A 22,276-nucleotide genomic window follows, 5' to 3' on the forward strand; every position below is an offset into this window, starting at 1 on the left:
GTGGGGTTACCTGTCATGTGACATGAACCCAAGGTCCTGGTTGAGGCCATCCTTATGGGTTCCGAACTTGGCTATCAGCCTCTGCTGGTCCACTAAAATTGATTAAGCAGTTGCACAACACACACTGGAGAGGGCAGAGTGGGACTTATCTTTCGATTTGCAGGAGGTGGGAGGTTCTGGGTGCTGGAAACTAGGGAAAACACATGCTGGAGGACCTTCAGCTCAGAGAGATGGAGCTGGAAGCCAGGCTGCAGACATGTTGGGGGAATAATAGAGCCCCTACATATAGCCTGTGGAAACAGGCCCTTGGTGACACTTCAGTCCATTTGAGAAATTGAATTTGCTTCCACAGAGTTTCCACAGTGTAGGGGGCAGTGTGTCTTGGCAGCCTCAACGATGCAATGAAGGGCTCATCTACAGTGAGAATACCCAGTCCACATTTCGCCAAAGAGTTAAAGTTCTCTCCACAGTCAGAACGCTGGGGCACTCCCACGCAGGCTGCGTGTAATCGCGGGGCTTCTTGATGTCAAGTTTGGAATAATTTCCTGGATACAAACATTTCCCTTCCTGGATTCAAATGCTGCTGATATTCAGGCCCTGAGTAAATTCCTTGTGCATGCCTGAACAGCAAATCTCTTTCTCTGCTAATACCTTGAGAGATCAGATCACTGCTGTCAGTGCAGGGCAGAAAATAAGATAAGAGAATTCTGGTTTGCACGGAACATCCTTCTCTATGTTCTACCCAAAATCTGTCTCCCAATTCCTCCACCTTTCAATGGATTCCAAACCGAATTCATCCTTCCGTCCTCCTGTTTTTGCCCAGCTCCCCTCTCCTGAAAGCGCTGACTCTCAGTTCAGTTTCTCAGCCACTTCTTCCATCCCCAGTATGTCGCCCATGTCTTTATTTAGTTTTTAAAAGAGAAAGGCAGTGGTTTGCTGATGCCAGGACATGAGGGTGACTGCGCTCACACAGTGTTCCAGACTCTGTGTAGTGTCATTTACAAAAATCTGCACTGCACATGTACAGAGAAGTGGATCCTGGGAGTGGGGGGGATGGTGGGAGTGGGTGGTATGCATTCACCACCTCCCCATTGAATCAAGACCCAATCATCCCCTCAGCGTCCCCTGTCCATTTACCCATCGCCACCTATAGCGCCCCCGCCCATTCTCTCTCACTATCCCGAGCTTCCCGTCTCTTCTCTCTCTCACACACACATCCCACCCTCTGCACCCTCTTGTTTCTTACCCCACTCTCTGCAACCCCCTCCATTCTATCTCCATACCCTCTGCCCCCGTCCAGTCTCTCATCTACCCTCTGTCCCCCATCCATTCCCCTTCTCTTTCTCCCCACCCTCGGCCTTCCTGTATCCAGTCCCTCTCCCCACACTCATTCTCTCTCTCCCCCCACTCTCTGCCCCAATTATGCTCTCTCCCCACCCTCTCCTGCCATTCATTTTTTCTCTTTCTCCCCCCACATTCTGCCCTCGTCCACTCTCTCTCCCCACACTCTGCAACCGCCAATTCCTCTCGCTTCACATTCTGCACCCCCCTATTCTCTCTCTCTGCCAATCCCTCTACGCCCCCCCCCCCAACCTGTGCACCTCCAGGCTTTCTCTATCCCCGATGGTCTGTCCCCGTGTCCATTTTCTTTTTGTCTTTCCCTCCAAGCCTCTGCCACCCGTCCAATCTCTGACCCCGCACCCCCAACCCTATCCTTTCTCCTGCCTCGAGACCTCTGAGCATAGAGAGAGAATGGATGGTAATTACTCTACCTGGGAGACAGGAGGGGTTGATTCGAGAAATAGCTGGTCTTTAACATTGAGAATAGCTAAAGCGATGTACTCAGAAACATCGGTAAAGTCTGAAAGCATATTCAATTGTTGAAAAAAAAAGCTGCAGCCATCTTTCTGAAATTTCCATAAAAATCTGTGTAGTTAGGCCACAGTTGAGGACAGGCTAGAAGGGTGCAAGGGCGGAATCCTAGTCTTATGAAATTGGTTCAAATTGTGTAGAAATAGAGCCATAGGGTTGCACAGCACGGGAACAAACCTTTCGGTCCACGCCGACCATATATCCTAAAGTAATCTAGTGATCCATTTGCCACCATTTGGCCCATATACCTCTCAACTCTTCCTATTCATATACCCATCCAGATGCCTTTAAATGTTGGAATTGTACCAGCCTTGACCACTGCCTCTCGTAGCTCATTCCATACCTATACCACGCTCTTCGGTCCCTTTTGAACCTTTCCCCTCTCACCTTAAACCTCTGCCCCTCTAGTTTTGGACTTCCTCTACTCTGGGGAAAAGACATACAAATGTTGAGCAGCCAGACAAAATGAAAAAGGAATAAAGTGTTGAGCTCCAGGGAAACAAAACAGATTGTGGCTCTCGCGTTTCTTTTTTCTGACTGGCATTTGGACACTGAAAATTTATCAGTTACACCGGCAACTCCACTTGGCATACTGCACATGCTTCTCGGTGTCAGCAAGCACTGCGCATGCTTCTCGGTGTCAGCAGAATACTACGCATGCTCTTTGCTGTCAGCGGGAACGACGCGCGACATTGTTTTGATGGGCCAATGGAAAGTGCTGGAGGACCGGAAGGAGCGTGCCCCCATTGTCTGAATGCGGAAATTGGATCATGAGTTTGTGTTGGTGTCGATGCTGCTCCTCTCTCTCTGAATGAAGATTGAGCCTTACCCCAACTGCAACTTCTTTCCTCTATCCAACATCTGTGAGTACAACACATTTTTCTCACCCCCTTTTCCATTCTCGTGTTCAACTCGACTTTCAGCAAAGTTGGTTCATGTCTGTGTCTTAATTAGCAAACACGTGGCAAATGCAGTAACACAGTGTGCAGTTGTAGCCTTTCCTGTGAAATAAAAGCAGAAAGGAGATTCATTGTTTAAATGGTGATATATTGGGATGTGGAGCAAGAGAGGATTGCAGATGCTGGGCTCAGAGTTGAAAAGTGTGGTCCTGGCAAAGCACAGCAGGTCAGGCACCATCCGAGGTGCAGGAGAGTCAACATTTTGGGCACAAGCACTTCATCAGGAATGATGTGTGGATGTACAAAGGTGCCTCAGCTGCCTTCTACTCGGGCTTTCTACTCCAGTCAATGCCAGTTGTCACAGAGGTGCAGCAAGCAATGACCAAGGCAAATGGTATGTTAGCAAGAGAAATTGAGTTCAGAAATGTCTCCCTGCAGTTAGGGGTCATTGAATATATTCAAAGCTGAGTTCATCTGAGTTTTAAATGTCAAATATAGTTATGGGGGAAGGCAAGAATTTTTTTATTAAATATTTTATTGGAAACTTTTTCAAATCCTTTACAAAACATCTAGACACAGAAAAGAACTAAACCAAAGTCCAGAAAGATAGAGGCAATACAACAATGTCATATCACAATGCTATTAATAATGAACTAACTACTCCCCTACCAGAACAACCATATCTGCTGAGCTTAAGCTAAACTATAATCAAATTAAATAAAAATTAAATTAAACTGAATGCACATTAACTTAAATTAGATTATATCACATTACTTTATTCTATTTCACTCACCACACCTCCACTGAGGCTCCCAATCCTGGGAGCACCAGTCATTCTCCCAATATTCTTTTCCCCCAATCTCCCCCTCCCAGGACCCCACGGGTGCCCAGACTGATTCCCATGGCTGTACCACACCCCCTAATTAATATTGCTGATAAGTGTGCATCAATATAATTGAGAAAGGGCCACCATGTCTTGTAAAATTGTTCTGTTTTGTGGTGCACCATACTTGTGAGGTAGTCTTGGGGGAGATGCTCCATCACCAGCATATGCCACCCCATAAGACCTGGGGGCTTTTCCAATGGCCAATTCATTAAAATGTGCTTCCTTGCACAGTGGGTAAGAATGTTACACAGTCTCTTCCCTTTTTCCCCCAGAGAGAGCAAATTTGGCAACCCCAAAAGAACTTCAATCCTCAGGATGTTCTTACCATGCACTCCAGTATCTCTGGATCTTACAACAGTGTGGGAGAGTGCCTATACTAATTTTACATTTGGGACACCCTGGTGACGCTCCTCTCTTAAACTTAGCTAGCCTCTCTGGCGCCAAATGAGCCCTGTGTAAAATCTTCAATTGCATGACCTCTGCTTTGTTACATATTGAAATTTTCCTTACATTTTCCCATATATCTTCCCATACTTCCAATGAAATATCCTCTCCTAGCTCCCGATTCCATGTCCTAAGGTCGATTCCAGAGTCCGTCCACATCCCTAAGGCATGTCCCTTCTGTAAATGATGCAAAATACTAACTGAAAGAGCACCCGTACACCGGAGCACTCTTTTCTCCACATGTGGCCTGTAAAGCTGAGCCAGGAGCGTGGTCTTCCTCTGTATATAATCCCTTACCTGAAAGTACCGGAAAACGTTCCTATTAGACAATCCATACTTCTGACTTAGCTGGCTAAATAACATCAAGATCTCCGCCTCAAATAAGTTTCCCAGACAGGAGATTCCCTTATTCTCCCATGACTTACAGCCCCAGATTGAAATCCTTGGGCTCCAGCCAATGGGGTAAATGGCGAGGTCTTCAGCCAATTGCCCTTGTCTTGCCTCATTATCTTCCAGGCTTTCACCGTATTTAAAATGATTGGACTCTTACACTGCTCGGTCACGGATTTCATCTTCACCATGAATAATAGATTAACTAGGGGACTGCAAAGCTTCAATGTCAAGCCAAATCGACCCTGAATCCCCCCGTGCCCAGTCACCCACATATGCTAACAAAGCACTTATTTGATATCTCCAAGTCTAGAAGGTCCACTACCACCACCAACAACCACCCCACCCCCCTGTTTTATCCTCTCCAGTAATTGTACACAGTTAGCTTTATACAGCGGGTGGAAGGCAGGGGTAATAAAAATTCCCAAATACGAAAACCCTTTTGACAACCATCTAAACAGGAACTGCATTCCATCCTTCAGATCAGGCACCTCCATTAATACCCCCACTGGCACGGCTTCCGATTCTGTAAAGTTGATCCCGCAGCCCGAAAAACTCCAGATACATTAATTGTTTGAATCAATCGAGGAGCGGACTCCTCCGGATTGGCCAAGGAGAAGTGGATGTCATCAGCTTATAGGGTGATCTTATTCCCGCCCATTCCCACCCCTGGCCCCACTATTTCAGGATCCCTCCTGACAGCCCCAGCTAATGGCTCAATTGCCAAGGTAAATAGCAATGGTGAAAAAGGACACCCCTGTCGACTACCTCTCCCAATATTAAAGTTATCTGACTTAGTGCAGTTTGTGATGATGGTTGCCTTAGGATCATTATGCAACTCCACCACCCATCGACCAAAGGATCCCCCCAAACCAAAACGCTGTAGGATCCGAAATAGGTACGGCCATTCTATCTGGTCAAACGCCTTTTCTGCGTCTAGGGAGACACTGAACCCGGGATCAATCTTTGCTGGCATACCTGCACTATGGTCAGTACCCTCCCGATATTGTTGGAGGAGCTACAGCCCTTGACAAAACCCGTCTATTCATCTTTCATAATTTAGCGCAACACATTTTCCAACCTCAGGGCCAGCATCTTGGATACAATTTAAAAATTTACATTCAACAGTGAAATGTGTCTGTGTGAAGCACATTCTTCGGGCTCTTTCCCCTTCTTTAAAATGAGGGAGCTATTAGCCTCCCTCAGAGAGTGCAGAAGACAATCCTGTGTATATGAATAGCAATACATCCCCAGAGGCGGCTCCACGAACACATTTATGAATTCCTCATAGAATTCACTTGGGAATCCATCTGACCCCAGTGCTTTGCCAACCGTGGGATGCTTTATTGCTTCCTGCATCTCCTGTATCATCGTAGGCCCACTCAACAGGGAAACCTGTTCTGCCTTTATACTGGGGAGGTGCAGGTTCTCAAAAAAGGACTGCATCCTCGCTGCACCGTGTTCGTCTCCCTCTGACCGATATAACTGTGCAAAGTATTCCATAAATCTAACATTGATCTTCTTCAACTCACTGGTAACTGTGCCAGCCTTCTCTCTAACAGATATAAAAGATTGGGAAGCATTTTTCTTTCTAGCCAGATATCGACTTGGCTTATCTCCAAATTCAAACAATCTTTGTTCAGCAAAGGAGACCCTTTTTTTGACACCTGTGTGTGCAATGAGTCGAGAGCAATCCGGAGAGCTGCAGTTTGACCAGAGAAGTCCTATTATAATACGCTTTCTCAGCTATCTGCAGCCGGGTCTCCAGTATCTGTTGTTGCTCCTCCCTCTGCCTCCTTCCATTTGTTGAATACGAAATAATCAGGCCTCATAAATATGCCTTATGGCCTCCCACAGTATTGCAGGATTATTGGCCGTACCTGGGTTGATATCCCAGAAGGCCTTGAACTCTCTTCTGCTGTACTCAACGGATTTGCTACCCCTTAACAGGAATGGGTCCATGCACCAGTGCTGTGCATCCATTCCACCACCCTTGACTTTACCATCTAAATACACTGGCACGTGGTCCGAGACAACTATATTCCCAATTTTACAAGCCAATGTTCTGTTCAAGCAATCCAATGGCATTAAAAAATGTCAGTTCCCGTGTGGCACTTGGTGGGTTGGAATAGAAAGTAAAGTCTCTTCCATTAGGGTGGAGATGTCTCCACACATCCACTAATCCCAACTCCTCGCACATGTCCACCAACTGCTTAGGTTGTGCAGGTGTACCTGCCTGGCCCCTTGGCACCCTGTCTACCTCGGGATCTATTAGGCGATTAAAATCTTCTCCAATGACCATGCGGCGCACCCCTAGACTTATTAATTTAGCAACTGCATCAATTAGAAATTTAAGAGGGTGCACCGGGGAACGATATACATTCAGGATGTCATACTCTTCTCCATGTGTTAGAGCTGTAAGAACGATGGACCATCCATGTTCATCCTTAATTTGTTCAATAACCTGGACAGGGAGGTTCATTCTTACCAGTATAGCCACTCCTCTACACTTGGAGCTAAAGGAGGAGAAGAATACCCAACCCCCCCAACTGCTGCAGTTTCAGGTGTTCCTTATCATTTAAATGTGTCTCTTGCAGCAGGGCGATGTCCACCCTTTCTTTTCTAAGGCTTAACAGCATCTTTTTAATGGGGGAATGGCTCCCTTTCACATTTCAGGTGCACCACCTGAACGAATCAGTAGCCATGGTCATCCAGGGCAGCCTGTGGTTATCCAAGAGGAGGAAGCTTATCTGAGGTATGGTGACCGACAAAGACATTAACTCTATAAAGTCTAAAAACTACTCCTATTAAAAACTACTATATATAAAAATCTAACCACCACATATAACTTAAGCAAACACTCAAATAACCCCAATTATGTAGAGATCTCCCCCCTCAACTTCCCCGCCCCCCCAACTCCCCCACCCTTGCCACCATCCCGGCTCCTTCCCGCTGAGGCTGTGCCCCAAGCACCAGGCAATTCACAGATTGAAAAAAGCATGTTATTTACATTCTGACAGTTAACAATGGATGCCCATCTCCCCACACCCCTTCTCCATACATCTTAACCACAGATATAGCCACCCCCAATCCAAAAACAAAAGGACAGCAGTGAAAAGAAGGACCCAGACAAGACCTAACTGACCGTTTTACTAAATAATTCCAGTTTTACATTAAGGCAGTACATTTCAAGCCGATAACCACAACAAAAAGAGGAGAGAGGAGAAAAAAAGGGGCAAAAAGTAACATTGTCTGTAATGATGTCCCGCCTTCACCCCGACCTGAGTCCTTTAATTCAGAGAATTCACAAAGCCCTTTGCCTTTTCTGCTGAATCAAAATTATATACCGTCCCTCCATGAGAGAAATGCAACACGGCCAGGTACCTCAAGGAATATTGAATGTTCAGATCCCTTAATTTTCTGTTAACTTCATCAAATGCTCTTCTGTTCTTATTCCAGGCTCCTGAGAAGTCCTGAAAACACATTATTCTTGAGCCTTTGTGCATTAAGGCCTCTGGATCTCTTACCAGTCTTCTTGCTGTTTCAATCACTAGCTGTTTTACTTTATAATGCAGGAGTTGCACTAGGACCGTGCGGGGGCGCGGTTCCGGCCCTGACCGCATTTCCATCCGGTGGGCCCGCCCCACACTCAACTGACCCGACTCCGACTCCAGCCCCAGGAATCCAACGAGGTCTTTACCTTCCTTGCATTCCGGAAGACCCACGAGCTGTAAGAGTTTTCTTCTACTTTTGTTTTCCAGGTCGTCCACTTGCTCCTGAAGGACCCGAACCTGGTCTTGCAGCGTTTGGATCCTTCCTCCTGAGACCTCCGCCACGGTCTCCAATGCCACGGTCCTCTCCCCCGCTGCCTATTCTCTTCGGGCCAACATTTGAATTTCCTGCTCATGCTTTTCCAGCGTGGCAGGTAGTGGTTCCACTGCTGCTTCAATCTTATCTCAGAGATTGGCAAACTCCGAGAGTAACTGCTGCTGCCCCATTAAACCCAAATGGACTGCCCTGGGAGTTTGAGCAATGGCTCCAGGCACCCCCGATGCAGTAGGGGAGGGCCCTGCCTGCTGCACTCCTTTTGGCCCCTTTCCTTCATTTGCTTTCATTCTGATCCTAACGCTGTCAAACCACAATTATAGCAGCTCCAGATGTTCAGTAAGTTTCTATTAGCAATTCTTTTTCTCTTACAGATGGTTAATGAGGTGGGGGGGGGGGGGGGGGTAAAGGTCCACATTGCCGGGGGTATGGCACAGAGCCCAGCCCCGCACAGCAGACCACTCAAACCACCGCCATCTTGGATTTCCAAGAAAATGGTTTTAAGACCAGTACAGGGTCATACAGCACAGCTACAGGGTCATACAGCACAGAAATGGACCCTTCGGTCCAACTAGTCTATGCTGACTATGTTCTCAAACCCAACTAGTCCCATTTGCCAGTGATTGACCAATATCCCTCTGAACTTTTCCTATTCATGTGCTTATCCAAATGTCTATTAAACATTGTAACTGTACCTGCATCCACTACTTCCTCTGGACACCCATCCACACAAAGCACTCTCTGTGTGAAAAAAATGGAACTCTTCATGTCTTTTTAAAAATCTTTCTCCTCTCCCCTTCAAAATTTGCTCCCTAATCTTGAAAGCCCCACCCTAGGGAAAGGACACCTGCCGTTCACCTCATCTGTACCCCTCATGATTTTATAATCCTCTATAACATCACCTCTCAATCTCCTCTGCTCCAGTGAAAGAAATCCCAGTTTATCCACCTGGCTGTAGGTATATTCATATCCAGTTATGATCTGTTCAATGCTGGTGCAGGCTCAAAAGACCAAATGGCCAACTCCTGCTCCCAATTGTCTCACACTGTGTCCAGAACAGCATTGGGAGATTGGGAAAGGGGAGATATCTTGTTTGTTTTTATTTTTAAAATACACTTGATTCCCACAAATAAAATCAACAGGTACAAGTACAGCACATGCAGTATTCCTCATTGCAACTTCAAGGTTTTGTGTCCTCTTCTTCCATATTGGCTCCAGCACATTCGGCTTCCTTCCCCTCCCCCCCCTCCCACCTCCCCCCCCCCCCCCACCCCCATCCCCCCCCCAAGCCGTTGATGCTTCCATTGTTTATAAAATCAAGAGAGGCATGGATAGGGTAAATAAACAAGGTCACTTCTCTGGAAATCCAGAAATAATGAATAATAGGTTTGGGGGGGTGGGGGAGATTTAAAAGGGACCTAAGGGGCAATTCATGCAGAAGATGGTGCATGTAAGGAAAGAGCTGCCAGAGGAAGTAGTGGATGCTGGCATAATCCTAACATATTTAAAGGCATCTGGATGTGCATATGAATAGGAAGGGTTTCGAAGGATATGGGCCAAACGCTGGCAAATGAGACTAGATTCGGTGAGGATATCTGGTCAGCATAGACCAGTTGGACCAAAGGGCCTTTGTCTGTGCTGTATATCTAGATGACTCTGGTTTGCCACTTCAGTCTGTTCAGTTTCTCTCTAGTATCATTGCCTTGATGTCTCATTCCAAAACTCCCCCACCCCCGTGGGGGCACGTTAACCATTTTGCGTTTGGTTGTTTGTCAAGAAGCTGAATTGCAGGTTCATCCTGAATGTACACACTTTATTTTTGCTTCCCAAAATCACTCTCAACAGTATCCCAATGTCGTGGAAGATATTAATTTTCAGGTGGAGGTATCCAAAATTCAGAGAGATGTCAGTCATGACTGTTTTGCTCTTCTGTCCCTGTCAGATCCTGAATCAGCACTTTCAGGAGAATTAGAATGGAGTGAGAACAGAGGGAGGGAGAGAGAGAGAGAGAGAGTGGGATGGTGCTTTCAGTTTTGTGGAATAACAAAAGAAAAGAATGTTCTGTAGAAAGTAGAATTGCTTGTTCTGAATTTCTACCCTGGACTGACAGTGCTGACTTTTGTAACCTCGTTTTACAGAGTATTTGAAGATCTGAAGATGAAGTTTCAAAATCAAGACATGAAGGGCTTATACCTGAACCATTGACACTCCTGCTCTTCGGATGCTGCCTGACCCATAGTTTTTGACTCTGATTCTCCAGCATTTGTGAGCCACTCAATCCATCGGGACTGCAACAATTTTCAACTTTGATCCAATTGGTTCCTGTTTCAGTACGTTTTCAGCATCAGTGGGACTGGAAGAGAGACCCTACTGTTGCAGCAACGCACTGAGTGTGGAGCCTGAATCAGTTATCTGGCCTGGATAGAGGAATTCAAGGCAGGGAGGGGACATACACGCGTTTGTGTGCAACTGTAGCTTCGGCGATGGAGAAACCATGGAAGTGTGGCGACTGCCGGAAAGGCTTCCGTGTCCCGTCTGCCCTGGAGACACATCGGCGCAGTCACACCAGGGAGAAGCCATGCTCCTGTCCTGAATGCGGGAAGGCCTTCAGTGATTCCTCTGCCCTGCTGAGGCACCGACGGGTGCACACAGGGGAGAGGCCCTTCAGCTGCCCTGAGTGCAGGAAGAGCTTCAGCGATTCCTCCGCCCGACTGAGGCACTTGCGGGTTCACACAGGGGAGAGGCCCTTCAGCTGCCTCAAGTGTGAGAAGGCCTTCAATGATTCCTCTGCCCTGATGAGGCACCAGCGGGTGCACACAGGGGAGAGGCCCTTCCGCTGCCCCGATTGTGGGAAAGTGTTCACTCGCTCCTCCCACCTTGTGATTCACCGACGGGTCCATACCGGTGAGAAGCCCTTCCCCTGCCCCAAATGTGGGAAGGCCTTCAGCGATTCCTCTGACCTGCTGGCCCACCGGCGGGTCCACACCGGTGAGAGGCCATTCACCTGCTCTGTCTGCGGGAAGTGCTTTACACGCTCTTCTGACCTGCTGAAGCACCGGCGGGTCCACACTGGGGAAAGGCCCTTCAGCTGCCTCGAGTGCGGGAAGGGCTTTGCTGTCTCCTCCACTCTACTGACGCACCAGCGGGTCCACACTGGGGAGAGGCCGTTTGCCTGCCCTGTATGTGGGCAGAAGTTCACAATGTCCTGCAGCTTGAACAAGCACCAGCGGAGGCACCAATGCTCCCAACAATCCGATTCTGCCGGTAACACTGCTGAGGGTCATCCCCAGGACTGAACCTCCTGCCCTTTCTGATAGTGGGTGCAGTGGGAGAGCTGATAGGCTTTTTTTGTTTTCTACTGGGGGGTGCGGGGTTGGGAGTGGTGGTGGCTCATTGGTTAGCACTGCTGCCTCATAACACCAGGGACGCAGATTTCATCCTCAGGGTGACTGTCTGTGTGGAGTTTGCACGTATTCCTCCCCTGCCCCACCCGCCCCGGCCACCAGTGTCTGTGTGCGTTTCCTCCGCGTGCTGCAGTGTCTTCCCAAAGTCCAAACATGCGCATATTTGGGCGAATTGGCCAAGCTAAATAGTCCCATAGTGTTCAGGAGTGTGTAGGTGTGGTGCATTAGTAAGGGGTAAGTGCAGAGTGATAGGATAGGAGAATGTGTCTGGGTGAGTTACTCTTCAAAGGGTCGCTCTGAGCTTGTTGGGCAGAAGGGCCCGTTTCCACACTGCAGGGATTCTATGATTCTGTGAACATTGCTTCCAGTGGGCGCTGCTGCTCATTGAGCCCAGGACCCGCACAATCCTAAGACCACAAGACCATTGGAGCAGAAGTTAGGCTATTTTGACCCATCGAATCTGCTCCACCATTTGTTAGAGACAAAATAAAAAACTGCAGATGCTGGAATCTAAAATAGACAAACAGGAGGCTGGGCACAACAGGAGTCAGCATTTCAGATATTATCCCTCAGGACTGAAGAAGGGTTCTACCCGAAACGTTGACATCTCCATCAGAAATGATTTATCAGGATGTTGTTAGAACAAGAGGGCATAGGTTTAGAGTGAGAGGGGAAAGATTTAAAAGGGACCTAAAGGGAAAACTTTTCATGCAGAGTGTGGTGCGTGTATGGAATAAGCTGCCAGAGGAAGTGGAGGAGGCTGGTTAGAATTACAGAATTTAAAAGACATTTGGTTGGGGACATGAATAGAAAGGGTTAGAGGGTATTGGGCCAAGTGCTGGCAAATGGGACCAGATTAATTTAGACTATCTGATCAGCATGGACGGGTTGGACTGAAGGATCTGTTTCTGTGCTGTACCTCTCTGACTACCGGTCCTGATGTAAGTTTAGAATTGAGTAACTTTGAATAATTCAATCTTGTTAAATTCACCTCCGGGAAGATTTCAAATGAACCCCTCCAAGCGATATGATTTAACTACTCCGAGTTGGATAAAATATCCCATCAATTTCAACATGAATGCACAGTTGAAGAAGTCAGAAGTCACACAACCCCAGGTTACAGTCCAACAGGTTTATTTGAAATCCCAAGCTTTGGGAGCATTGCTCCTTCATCAGTGCTGCTCCTTCATCACTTCACCTGATGAAGGAACAGTGCTTCGAAAGCTCATGAGTTCAAATCAATCTATTGGGATTGTGAGCTGGTGTTATGTGACTTCTGACCTGTCCACCCCCAGCACCTCTGCATCAGAGTTGACAAATGAGATCAGATTTTATTCAGCATGATTTAGTGAGATATTCATCTGGATGTCCTTATGACTGAAACATCAATCCTCCTGCTCCTCGGGTGCTGCCTAACCTGCTGTGCTTTTCCAGCATCACACTCTCAACTCTGATCTCCAGCATTTTCAGTCCTCACTTTTTCCTGGTTCATGTGGAAACTCAACACTGTCAGAGTTACAAAGAGACGCCAGTCATAGAATACTATAGCACAGATACAGGCCTTTCAGCCCAAACCTGTCCATGCTGACCAAAATGTTTGTCAACACTAACCTCATTTTCTTGCACTTGGCCCATATCCTTCTAAAGCTTTCCTATCCATGTATTTGTTGAAACACATTTTTAATGTTGTTCATGTATCTGCTTCAACCACTTCCACTGGCAGCTGTTTCCCCAGGCGAACTACACTCTGTAAGTATTTTCCCCACATCTTTTCTTCCATCTTTCTCCTCTCACCATAAAAACGCGTCCTTGGTCTTGAAATCCTCCCCCTAGGGAAGAGACAGCTACCATTAAGCCAACTCTACCCCTCATGGTTTGAAAATATTGCCTCTCAACCTCCTCTGCTCCAGTGGAAAAACATCCCAGCCTAAATTCTGATTAGATAATAATGGCAGTGATGATTTTGGCTGTGTGTGTCAAGGATCTCTCATTTCTAAGGCAATGCTGTGCCTCATAAGTTCACCTGATCTTTAAATAAATGGGGTGCCATTCGTTTTAAATGCCCATGTTTTCTGTGCAAAGTTGGTCCTGGTCAGGAAATAGGCATTGGTGTCTTATATTCCCGTAGACTTCTTGTGACCGAGTTCATAAGCTCTGTTTTGAGATGTATGAGTAAGTCTTCAGAACAAAAAATTAATGCAGACTTTATTCATGTCTCATTATTAAAAACACTTTCTCCATTTACAGATGTGATTGAGAAGCTTCTCCCAATGAATCCTTGACTGATAACAGCATTTGTCAGGCTTTTGAAAGTCACTGCAGCTCTGTCACAGCACAGGAGAGGGCTCTTTCAGACAGAACGCATAATGCAGAAAATTCTCCCACATTAGTCGAACAAAGTTGACATCTTTTTAAGACATTGTGAAACTTGAAAGGGTTCAGAAAAGGTTTGGAAGGATGTTGCCAGGGCTGCAAGGTTTGAGCTACAGGGAGAGGCTGAATACGCTGGTACTATTTTCCCTGAAGCTTCAGAGTCAGCCAGAAACATCTGTTGAATCAGGAAACATTTCTTCCTACAGCAGCTTCAGACAGACTGCCTGCTAAAACCCAAACCAGGGGGAAAAAATGGGACAACTGCCCTTTCATTGTAGAAGTGTTTTAGAAAATAAAATGTCAAACCCTTTTCCCTGATTGTTGCCTTAGCCAGTATCTGTTAACCATTAGTGAAATCCTTAATCCTAGACGAATGAGAAGCTCTGCCTTTTACAACCCCTCCTGAAAATAAACCAACAACGTAATCTTCTTAAAGGAGCAGCATCATCACAACAGAAAGCACCTGAACTGAAACATTTGTATCAAAGGGCTGTACAGTTAGCAGGACAAGAAAACAGGTGTTCAATTTCACCAATCAATTTAAATCAGCCCCATTGGCTACCAAAAACTTATTAAATTTAAATCCTAAAGTTTTGACAACAGGACCAATCCTATCATAAAGAATTGGTGCTCTCAGTCATCTGTGTATTAGAGAAAGCATCATTTAGAAAAATAGAGAAGGGCATTCCTGACAGAGGAATCGGAGGAGGCATCCCCCACAGAAGATGGCACAGAATATTCCGGAAGACACATAACCTGGTTGTAATCTGAGAGATTAAATTCTATTTTGTGTTATCTGAGTGGGACATGTATTGATTGGAACAGCATACCAGAAGAATCTTGATTTATTCCAGAATACTCAGTAGTTAAGAAGAATTTATTCAGTTTGTTAATAGTTTCGATTATGTGTTCATCGTGAGAGTTGGTTAAATAAATTGCTGATTGTTGATTTTAAAGTGTCAGGGATTTACTTTTAACACTACAGCAGGTTACACCACTTATCACACTGACTTTACAGATTAAAGGGCAATGTGCCACTCTTTGGAAGTTTCGGTTTGAGATCTTGGAGAGTTGGGGGGGTGGGTTCAGCCTTCGCTTTATAACAGTATTGATGACATTCTCTTGAATGCAATGGAGTCAATATTAATCCCAGCCTCATTGTGTGGTTGTGGGTGAATAACCTTAATTTGGCTCCTTACTCAGAAACCGCACAGATAATCAACTGCTGAAACAATGATTTGCACTTTATTGCACGTAGCAACCACAAATAAAACCTCTCAAGTTCATTCAGCTTCACCCCCCCCCCCAAACTTGGCTATCACCCAGTTGATGTCTAAATTTAACTGGGTTTCCACCGACAGTGCCCATCTCTGGAAGTGTCCAGGGGTTTGATGCAGTATTATTCTTCTAAGTACTGCTGCTGCTGTATCATTCTGGAGTTGAATTTTGGTGGTAGTTCCTCAATTTCAAATCTGTGGTGTGACTTTTTTTTAAGACTCTAACATCACCTCACATTGCTGGAGACCTCAGGTCTGTAGTTTACCTTCTTATCCTTGAGGGTTAGCTGTCTGTTTGAAACAGCCTGCCCTGCAATTAACCCCTCTATGTCAGGGCTTTCCTTCTACAGGCAGAATTAATTATCATTTTGTCACACCAGTATTTAATAACATTATCTTACCTGTCCCAAGAAACAACTTATTGTGTTGCCTCCTCCTTCCCAGGGATGGTTAACAAGCCATTTATATTATTGAATCTGCTCTGCCATTCAATCATGGCTGATATGTTTCTTAACCCCATTCTCCCTGTGACCTTTGAGCCCCTTGATACTCGAGAATGGGTGAATGGTGGAGCAGACTCAATGGGCTGAATGGCCTAATTTCACTTCCTGTGGTGTCACACTTTCGTTTCTTGCTCCAGAAAGTGTTATTGTTGACTCGTGAAGTTGGGGAAGTTCTGGAGTTTACAGGTGCATACCACGCTCCTCTCTGCCTCCTCCTCAGCCTTCAAGAAAAGGGAAGACCTTTTAGAACAGAGATAAGAAGAACTTCAGACAGAGAGTGGTGTATCTATGGAATTCACTGCCCCAGAAGGCTCTGGAGGCCAGATAATTGAATATATTTAAGATGGGATAACAAGGTTCTTGAGTATCAAGAGGATCAAAGGTTATGGGGAGATTGGGGTTGAGAAACTTATCAGCCATGGTTGAGCAGGCTCAATGGGCTGAATGGCATAATTTCTGCTCCTATAGTCTTATGATATGCTGATGTGTGGAGGGGTGAGGATGGGGGAAAAGAGATAAAGAGCGGAACACAATTAAGGTGAAGCTGGATACAGATACATAGGAAATACACGAATTGTACGATAAATTTCAGACCACTTTAAAGCACTAGCATACAGAGGGATCTGACCATATAGATCTCCAAAAGTGGCAACACAGGCGGGTAACGTGATCAAGAAGGCACACAGCACGTTTGCCTTGAATGTAAGAGTTGGCGAGTTATGTTAGAGCTATTTATTCCGGTCACATTCAGAATATTGCGTGCAGTTCTGGTTGCCACACTACCGGAAGGATATGGATACTGGCTATGGAGAAGGTTCACTAGGGCATTGCATGGTCTGGAGGTCTCATTATGAGAAGAGATGGGATAAACCTGGAGTATTTTCACTGTAAAGATGGAGGCAGAGGGATGACCTCAACAAAATGATGAGACACACAGATTGGCTGGACGGGGGCGGCATGGTGGCTCAATCATGAGCACTGATGCCTCACAGCACCAGGGAAACTGGTTCGATTTCAGTCTCAGGTGACTGTCTGTGTGGAGTTTGCACATTCTCCCTGTGTCGATATGGCTTTCCTCCGGTTTCCTCTCACAATCCAAATGTGCAGGTTAGGATGCAGTGGCTATGCTAAATTACCCACTGCCCAGAGATTGGCAGGTTAAGTTGGATTGTCTATGCTTAAATTGCGCCACAGTGTTCAGGAATGTGAAAGTTAGGTACGTTATTCAGGGGTAATTGTCGACTATTAGGGATAGGGAAATGGGTCTGTGTGGATTATTCTTTGGATGTTTGGTGTTGGGCCAGATAGTCAGTAAGATACTCAGAGGCTTCCCCCCAGGGTGGAAAAGTCAACTACAAGAGGGCACAGGTTCAAGGTGAGAGGGGGACAGTCTGGGGGAGAATTGAAAGGGAAGATTTTTCACACAGTTGGATGGTGGATGCCTGGAATGCACTGCCAGTGGATGGAGTGGAAAGAGGCACTTTAGCAACACTTACGGTGTATCTGGATAGACACATGAATGGGAGGTGAATACAGGGACTGAAACCAGGCATCAGCAATAAATAGAAGGTCTAAGTTAGGATTAAGAATTGGCACAGGCTTGGGCGGGAGTGGGGTAGGGGGTAAAGTGAACTTTCAAAAAGCAGGGGATACCTGTTTGCTGATGAAGGGGTGGGTGGACGCTCAGGTGGAGCATAAACACTGACAGAGGCCAATTGGATCGACTGTGCTGGAGACTCAATGGGACAGAGACAAATGTATCTATTTCAGATCTACCTGCACTTCAGCCGCTTCTGTGGACTGTTTCCGTAGGGAAGGTGCAATCCCAGGCTCAGAGAGCGTCAGCCCCCACTAGAAGTAAAGTGGGTGAGAGCGCGGCCAGTCAGCATAAAGGAACCCCTTACTCCTCCCACTTCACCCACTAAACAGGGTTCAAGATGTGACTCTCAGCAATGGTAACAGCAGAATCCAACCCGAATCCCTGTGCCATCTCACTTGTGAAGTTGCTGGTGTCTCCCCAAGTTGCATGACTGGGTGAAGCCCTTCCCACACACTGGACAGGTGAACGGCCGCTCCTTGGTGTGGATGCGCTGGTGTTTGTGCAGGGTGGAGGAATCGCACAAGTCGTTGCTCCACACGGGACAGGTGAACGGCTTCTTCTCCCCAGTGTGGATCCGCTGGTGCGGCAGCAGGTGGTGTGACTGGTGAAGCCCTGCCCACACATGGGGCAGATGAACGGGTTCTTGCTGGTGTGGACACACTGGTGGGCCAGGAGGGAGTGTAACTGAGTGAAGCCTTTCCTGCACTGAGTGCAGGTGAACAGCCGCTGCCTTGTGTGCAAACGCCGATGAATCTCCAGCGCAGATGGCGAAGGGAAACCATTCCCACACTCTCCACATTTCCACGGTTTCTCCATGGTGCAGGTGCCCTCATCTGTCTCAGACCTTAACAATCAGTTGAAAACTCGCTCACGCTCACAGCCTGTGTGTGGTGTTACTGGTGAACCATCTGATAATTGGAACACTCTCATTCAGACTGTAAAGCATGTTACAGTCACTACTCTGGTGTATGGGTATGTGAGACTCTGAGTTTCCTGTCACACTGACGTTTAAAACCTAACAAAGCAGACAGACCTTCTCCCCTTTGTTTTCAAGGCCATGAATATCCACGTCCTTGTGAATCAAGTGACTGTCAGACTTTGATGTGAGGTTTGGTCTGAGATTTCTGCCGCCAAATTCTTCTCTTGTAATATTCCTGTGAAGTGATTGCAAAGGTCATCACAGTCAGTCCATGATAGAAAATCTGAACGTAACTCTAGTTACTGTGGAACATTCTTTCCTCTCAATCCCAAAGATCTTTGTGTGGATCTATATGTAACTGTAAACCAACACGGTTATGGGGCAGACTGCATACCTCCACGAAGAGTTCATATGGACTCAAGTTGCTAAATGGACCTCTGTAGTGCGGTATTGACACTCTTAATGAAGATCTACAATATGCTGCAGTACGATATTACAAGCCCAGAAACAACTGCAAATCAGACAAGGTCTTTTCAGAAGTTGGACCATGAACTTCTGAAGCTGCTGCTGCTCTTCCTCTCTCTCTGATTGAAGATTGATCTTCACCCAGACTGCAACTTCCTTCCTCTGTCCAAATATTTGTGAACACAGCCCTTTTTTTGAATATGGCATGTTTCCTGATCATCACAATTAAAGGCGGTCTTCCCCCTGATATGCAAAGGGACGGTCAGTCAGGGGAGGGCAGGGTCCCATCTTGTGTTGTTGTGTGGAATCTGTGACAGCTGCAACAATTCATCCCAAATCCTGTACTCAGTGCTCTGACTGATGAAAGCAAGCATTTGGTATTTTATACTGAATGCCATGACTGATGAAGGCCAGTGTGCCAAAAAAATTCTACCTATGACTCCATTTTCAGAGAACTGTGAACCTGTACTCCAAGATCCCTCTGTTCCACTACACTCCTTAAGGTCCTGCCATTCACCATGAAATTCTTACCTTGATTTGCCTATACAAAATGTAAGACCTCACACTTATCTATATTAAACTCCATTTGCCATTAACCTTAAACCTATGACCTCTAATTTGGGACTCCCCCACCCCAAGAGAAAAGACCTTGCCTATTTACCCTACCCATGCCCCTCATGATTTTATAAATGTCTGCAATGTCACTCCTCAGCCTCCAAAGCTCCAGGAAAAATAGCCCCAGTCTATTCAGCCTCTTCCTGTAGCTCAACCCTCCAACCCTGGCAGCATCCTTGTCAATGTTTTCTGAACTCTTTCAAGTTTCACAACACCCTTCCTGTAGCAGAAAGCACAGAATTGCATGCAGTATTGCAACAATGATGAAACCAATGTCCTCTCTGAAGAGGATTTTAAAACAATATTTATAACTACAAGCAAATCAAGATAGTTGGGCATGATTTTCCCATAGCAGTTTGTTTTGGCTGTCCTTCATTAACCTATGCTTTCTAATATATATGAAAATATTTTGAGGGATGGGATTGTTGCTAGCACGTCCAACATTTGCTCACTATTCCTCGTGGCCTTTGGACCGAGCAATTGGCTGCATGCTAGAAGGCAATTGAGTGTCAACCACATTGTAGTAGGTCTGGAGTCACATGATGTGAGCGTGTGCACACGTGTGTAGGGTTGTGAATGGTGGATTTCTCTCCCTAAAAGAACACTTTGACGACAATCAGTAATGACTGGACAAAAGCAACAGTTATGGCTGCATCTTTGAGGAGACGACAGTGTTACTGTTTTGAGTCCGGTGGCTCTTCAAAATTAGGCTGGATTCAAAACATTAACTGTTTTCTTTCCACAGATGCTGCCAGACCTGCTGTGTTTCCCCAGCAATTGTGCCTTTTGTTGCTGATCTCCAACATCTGCAATTCATTGTCTTAGCCAATAATGGTTTCCTAGTTGCCAGGACTGAGACAAACTCTCACTTCCAGATCTTTTTATTCATTGAAAATAAAGTCCACTAGCATCCATGATGGGATTTTAATTTTTGTTCTCAGAAGACAGATCTCTGGGCTACTTAACCAGTATCACTAGATCACAATCTTCCCGTCACTGACAGTGACATTGACAATCTTGTCCTGAATATTTTTCTTTATTCATTCATGGAACGTGACACTTTGTCTCCCAAACAAACCAAGTGCCAATTCAGAGGGCTGTTAAGAGTCAACCACATGACTTTGGATCAAGAGTGACACATTCACCAAACTGGGAAAGGACTGAAGATTTCCTTCCTTAAAAAAATGTTATTAGTGAACAAGATTGGTGATCTTATCAATTTTCTTAAGTACCAAAGCAGCAATAAGCTTTATATTCCAGATACATAAATTGATTTCAAATTGCATCGGGGCCATAGCAGCATCAATTTGAAACTCCACATGTTAAATCCAGTAACAATACCCAAATGCCACCAACTCCCTACAATCTCGAGGCTTCCCAACACTGACTGGTCTCTAATTGCCGGTTGTATCCTTTTCCTCATTACTAATTACTATTCAATTCAGCCCATTGAGTTAACTCTGCCATTTATTCACATCACGATTATTCTGGTAAATATTTACTCCACTTTCCTGCCATTGTCCCATAATCCTCAATTCACTTACTGATTTTAAAAAACCAACTATCTCAGCCTTGAATGCAAATAACAACCCAGGCTCAACAGCCCTCTGTAGTATCAAGTTCCACAGATTTACTGCCCTCAGGAGAAATTCCTATCTGTCCTAAACATGCAATCTCTTATTTGGAGGTTACTTCCTCTGGTCCCAACTCACCCACTTTTCCACATCTAGCCTGTCAAGTCTCCTCAGAATCTTGTACGTGACAATAAGGTTACCTCTAATTCTTCAAACTTCTAATAAGCACAGGCCCAACCTATTCAGTTCTCCTCTTAAGACATTCTTTCCATCCCTGATATCATCATGGTCAACTTTCTCTGGACTGCCTCCAATGCCAATTATATCTTTCCTCAGGTAAAGGGCCCTAAACTGTTCACAGTATTCAGTTGTGGCCTGACTAAGGCCTTAAATAGGTTCACTATAACCTTCCTATATTTATACGCTATTGAAAAGGCCAACCTCCCATTTGTCTCCCTATTACTCACTGAAATTGGATGAAGAGATTCGTGGACGTGATTCCAAATCCCTCTCTTCTAAACTTTTCTCCATTTAATATTCAGTTCTTCACCTCCTGACAAACTGCATTACCTCATTTTCCCATCTGCCAAGCTTTCACTCATTTGCTTAACCTGTCGATATCCCTCTCCAGATATCTAATGTCATCCTCGCCACCTGCTTTCACATCAACTGTCTCTTCTGCAAATTTAGCAATAGTACATTCACTTTACTTATCCAAGTAATTCATATATATATATATATTGTAAATAACGTTGGCCCCAGCGCTGATCCCTGTGGTACACCAGTAGTTACAAGTTGCCACCCTGATCATGCCCCTTACCACAACTGTGGCAGTTAGCCAATCCTCTACCCATGTTAACATACAGCCTCCAACACCCTGGGCTCTTAGATTATTTCATGAGATGTGAATATCATTGACTGTGCCAACAACTCTTCCCAAACTGACCTTGAAAAGGTGGTGCTGAGCTGCCTCTTAAATTGCTTCACAAATATGATGTGGACTGCAACAATGTTCAGGAGTGAGTTCCAGCATTTTGGTCAATAACAAAGAAACAATGCGATATATCTTGCAGTCGGAATCCTGTGTTCACACTTGTCTGTTCTTGGTGGTTGAGGTCATGGCTTGGAAGGTGCTTTTGAAGAACTACCACTCATGCAATCAAGCCAGACTGATAGATTGTGGCCCCAGACTCTGCCATTTTGACTTCCCTCATCAATCTCCATTCTTTC

The 22,276-nt window shown here is 45.7% G+C and overlaps 1 protein-coding gene across 4 annotated transcripts; it reads left to right on the forward strand.

Moving 5' to 3' along the window:
• The first annotated feature begins 2,630 nt into the window (after window positions 1-2,630).
• On the forward strand, window positions 2,631-14,411 carry LOC140460306 (uncharacterized). Of its 4 annotated transcripts, XM_072554779.1 has the most exons (4): window positions 2,638-2,735; window positions 7,168-7,246; window positions 8,067-8,221; window positions 10,455-12,953. In XM_072554779.1, exon 4 carries the CDS (start codon window positions 10,800-10,802, stop codon window positions 11,610-11,612), a length of 813 nt encoding a protein of 270 aa, XP_072410880.1. In that variant the 5' UTR covers window positions 2,638-2,735; window positions 7,168-7,246; window positions 8,067-8,221; window positions 10,455-10,799; the 3' UTR covers window positions 11,613-12,953. The 4 variants fall into 4 exon arrangements, 3 of the variants coding, with proteins under 3 accessions (XP_072410879.1, XP_072410880.1, XP_072410881.1); XR_011953973.1 differs by lacking the exons at window positions 7,168-7,246; window positions 10,455-12,953 and adding an exon at window positions 13,968-14,411 and having other exon boundaries at window positions 2,631-2,735; XM_072554778.1 differs by lacking the exon at window positions 7,168-7,246 and having other exon boundaries at window positions 2,631-2,735.
• Window positions 14,412-22,276: the final 7,865 nt, after the last annotated feature.

Source organism: Chiloscyllium punctatum, chromosome 36 (assembly GCF_047496795.1).
Source record: "Chiloscyllium punctatum isolate Juve2018m chromosome 36, sChiPun1.3, whole genome shotgun sequence".
NCBI lineage: Eukaryota > Metazoa > Chordata > Chondrichthyes > Orectolobiformes > Hemiscylliidae > Chiloscyllium > Chiloscyllium punctatum.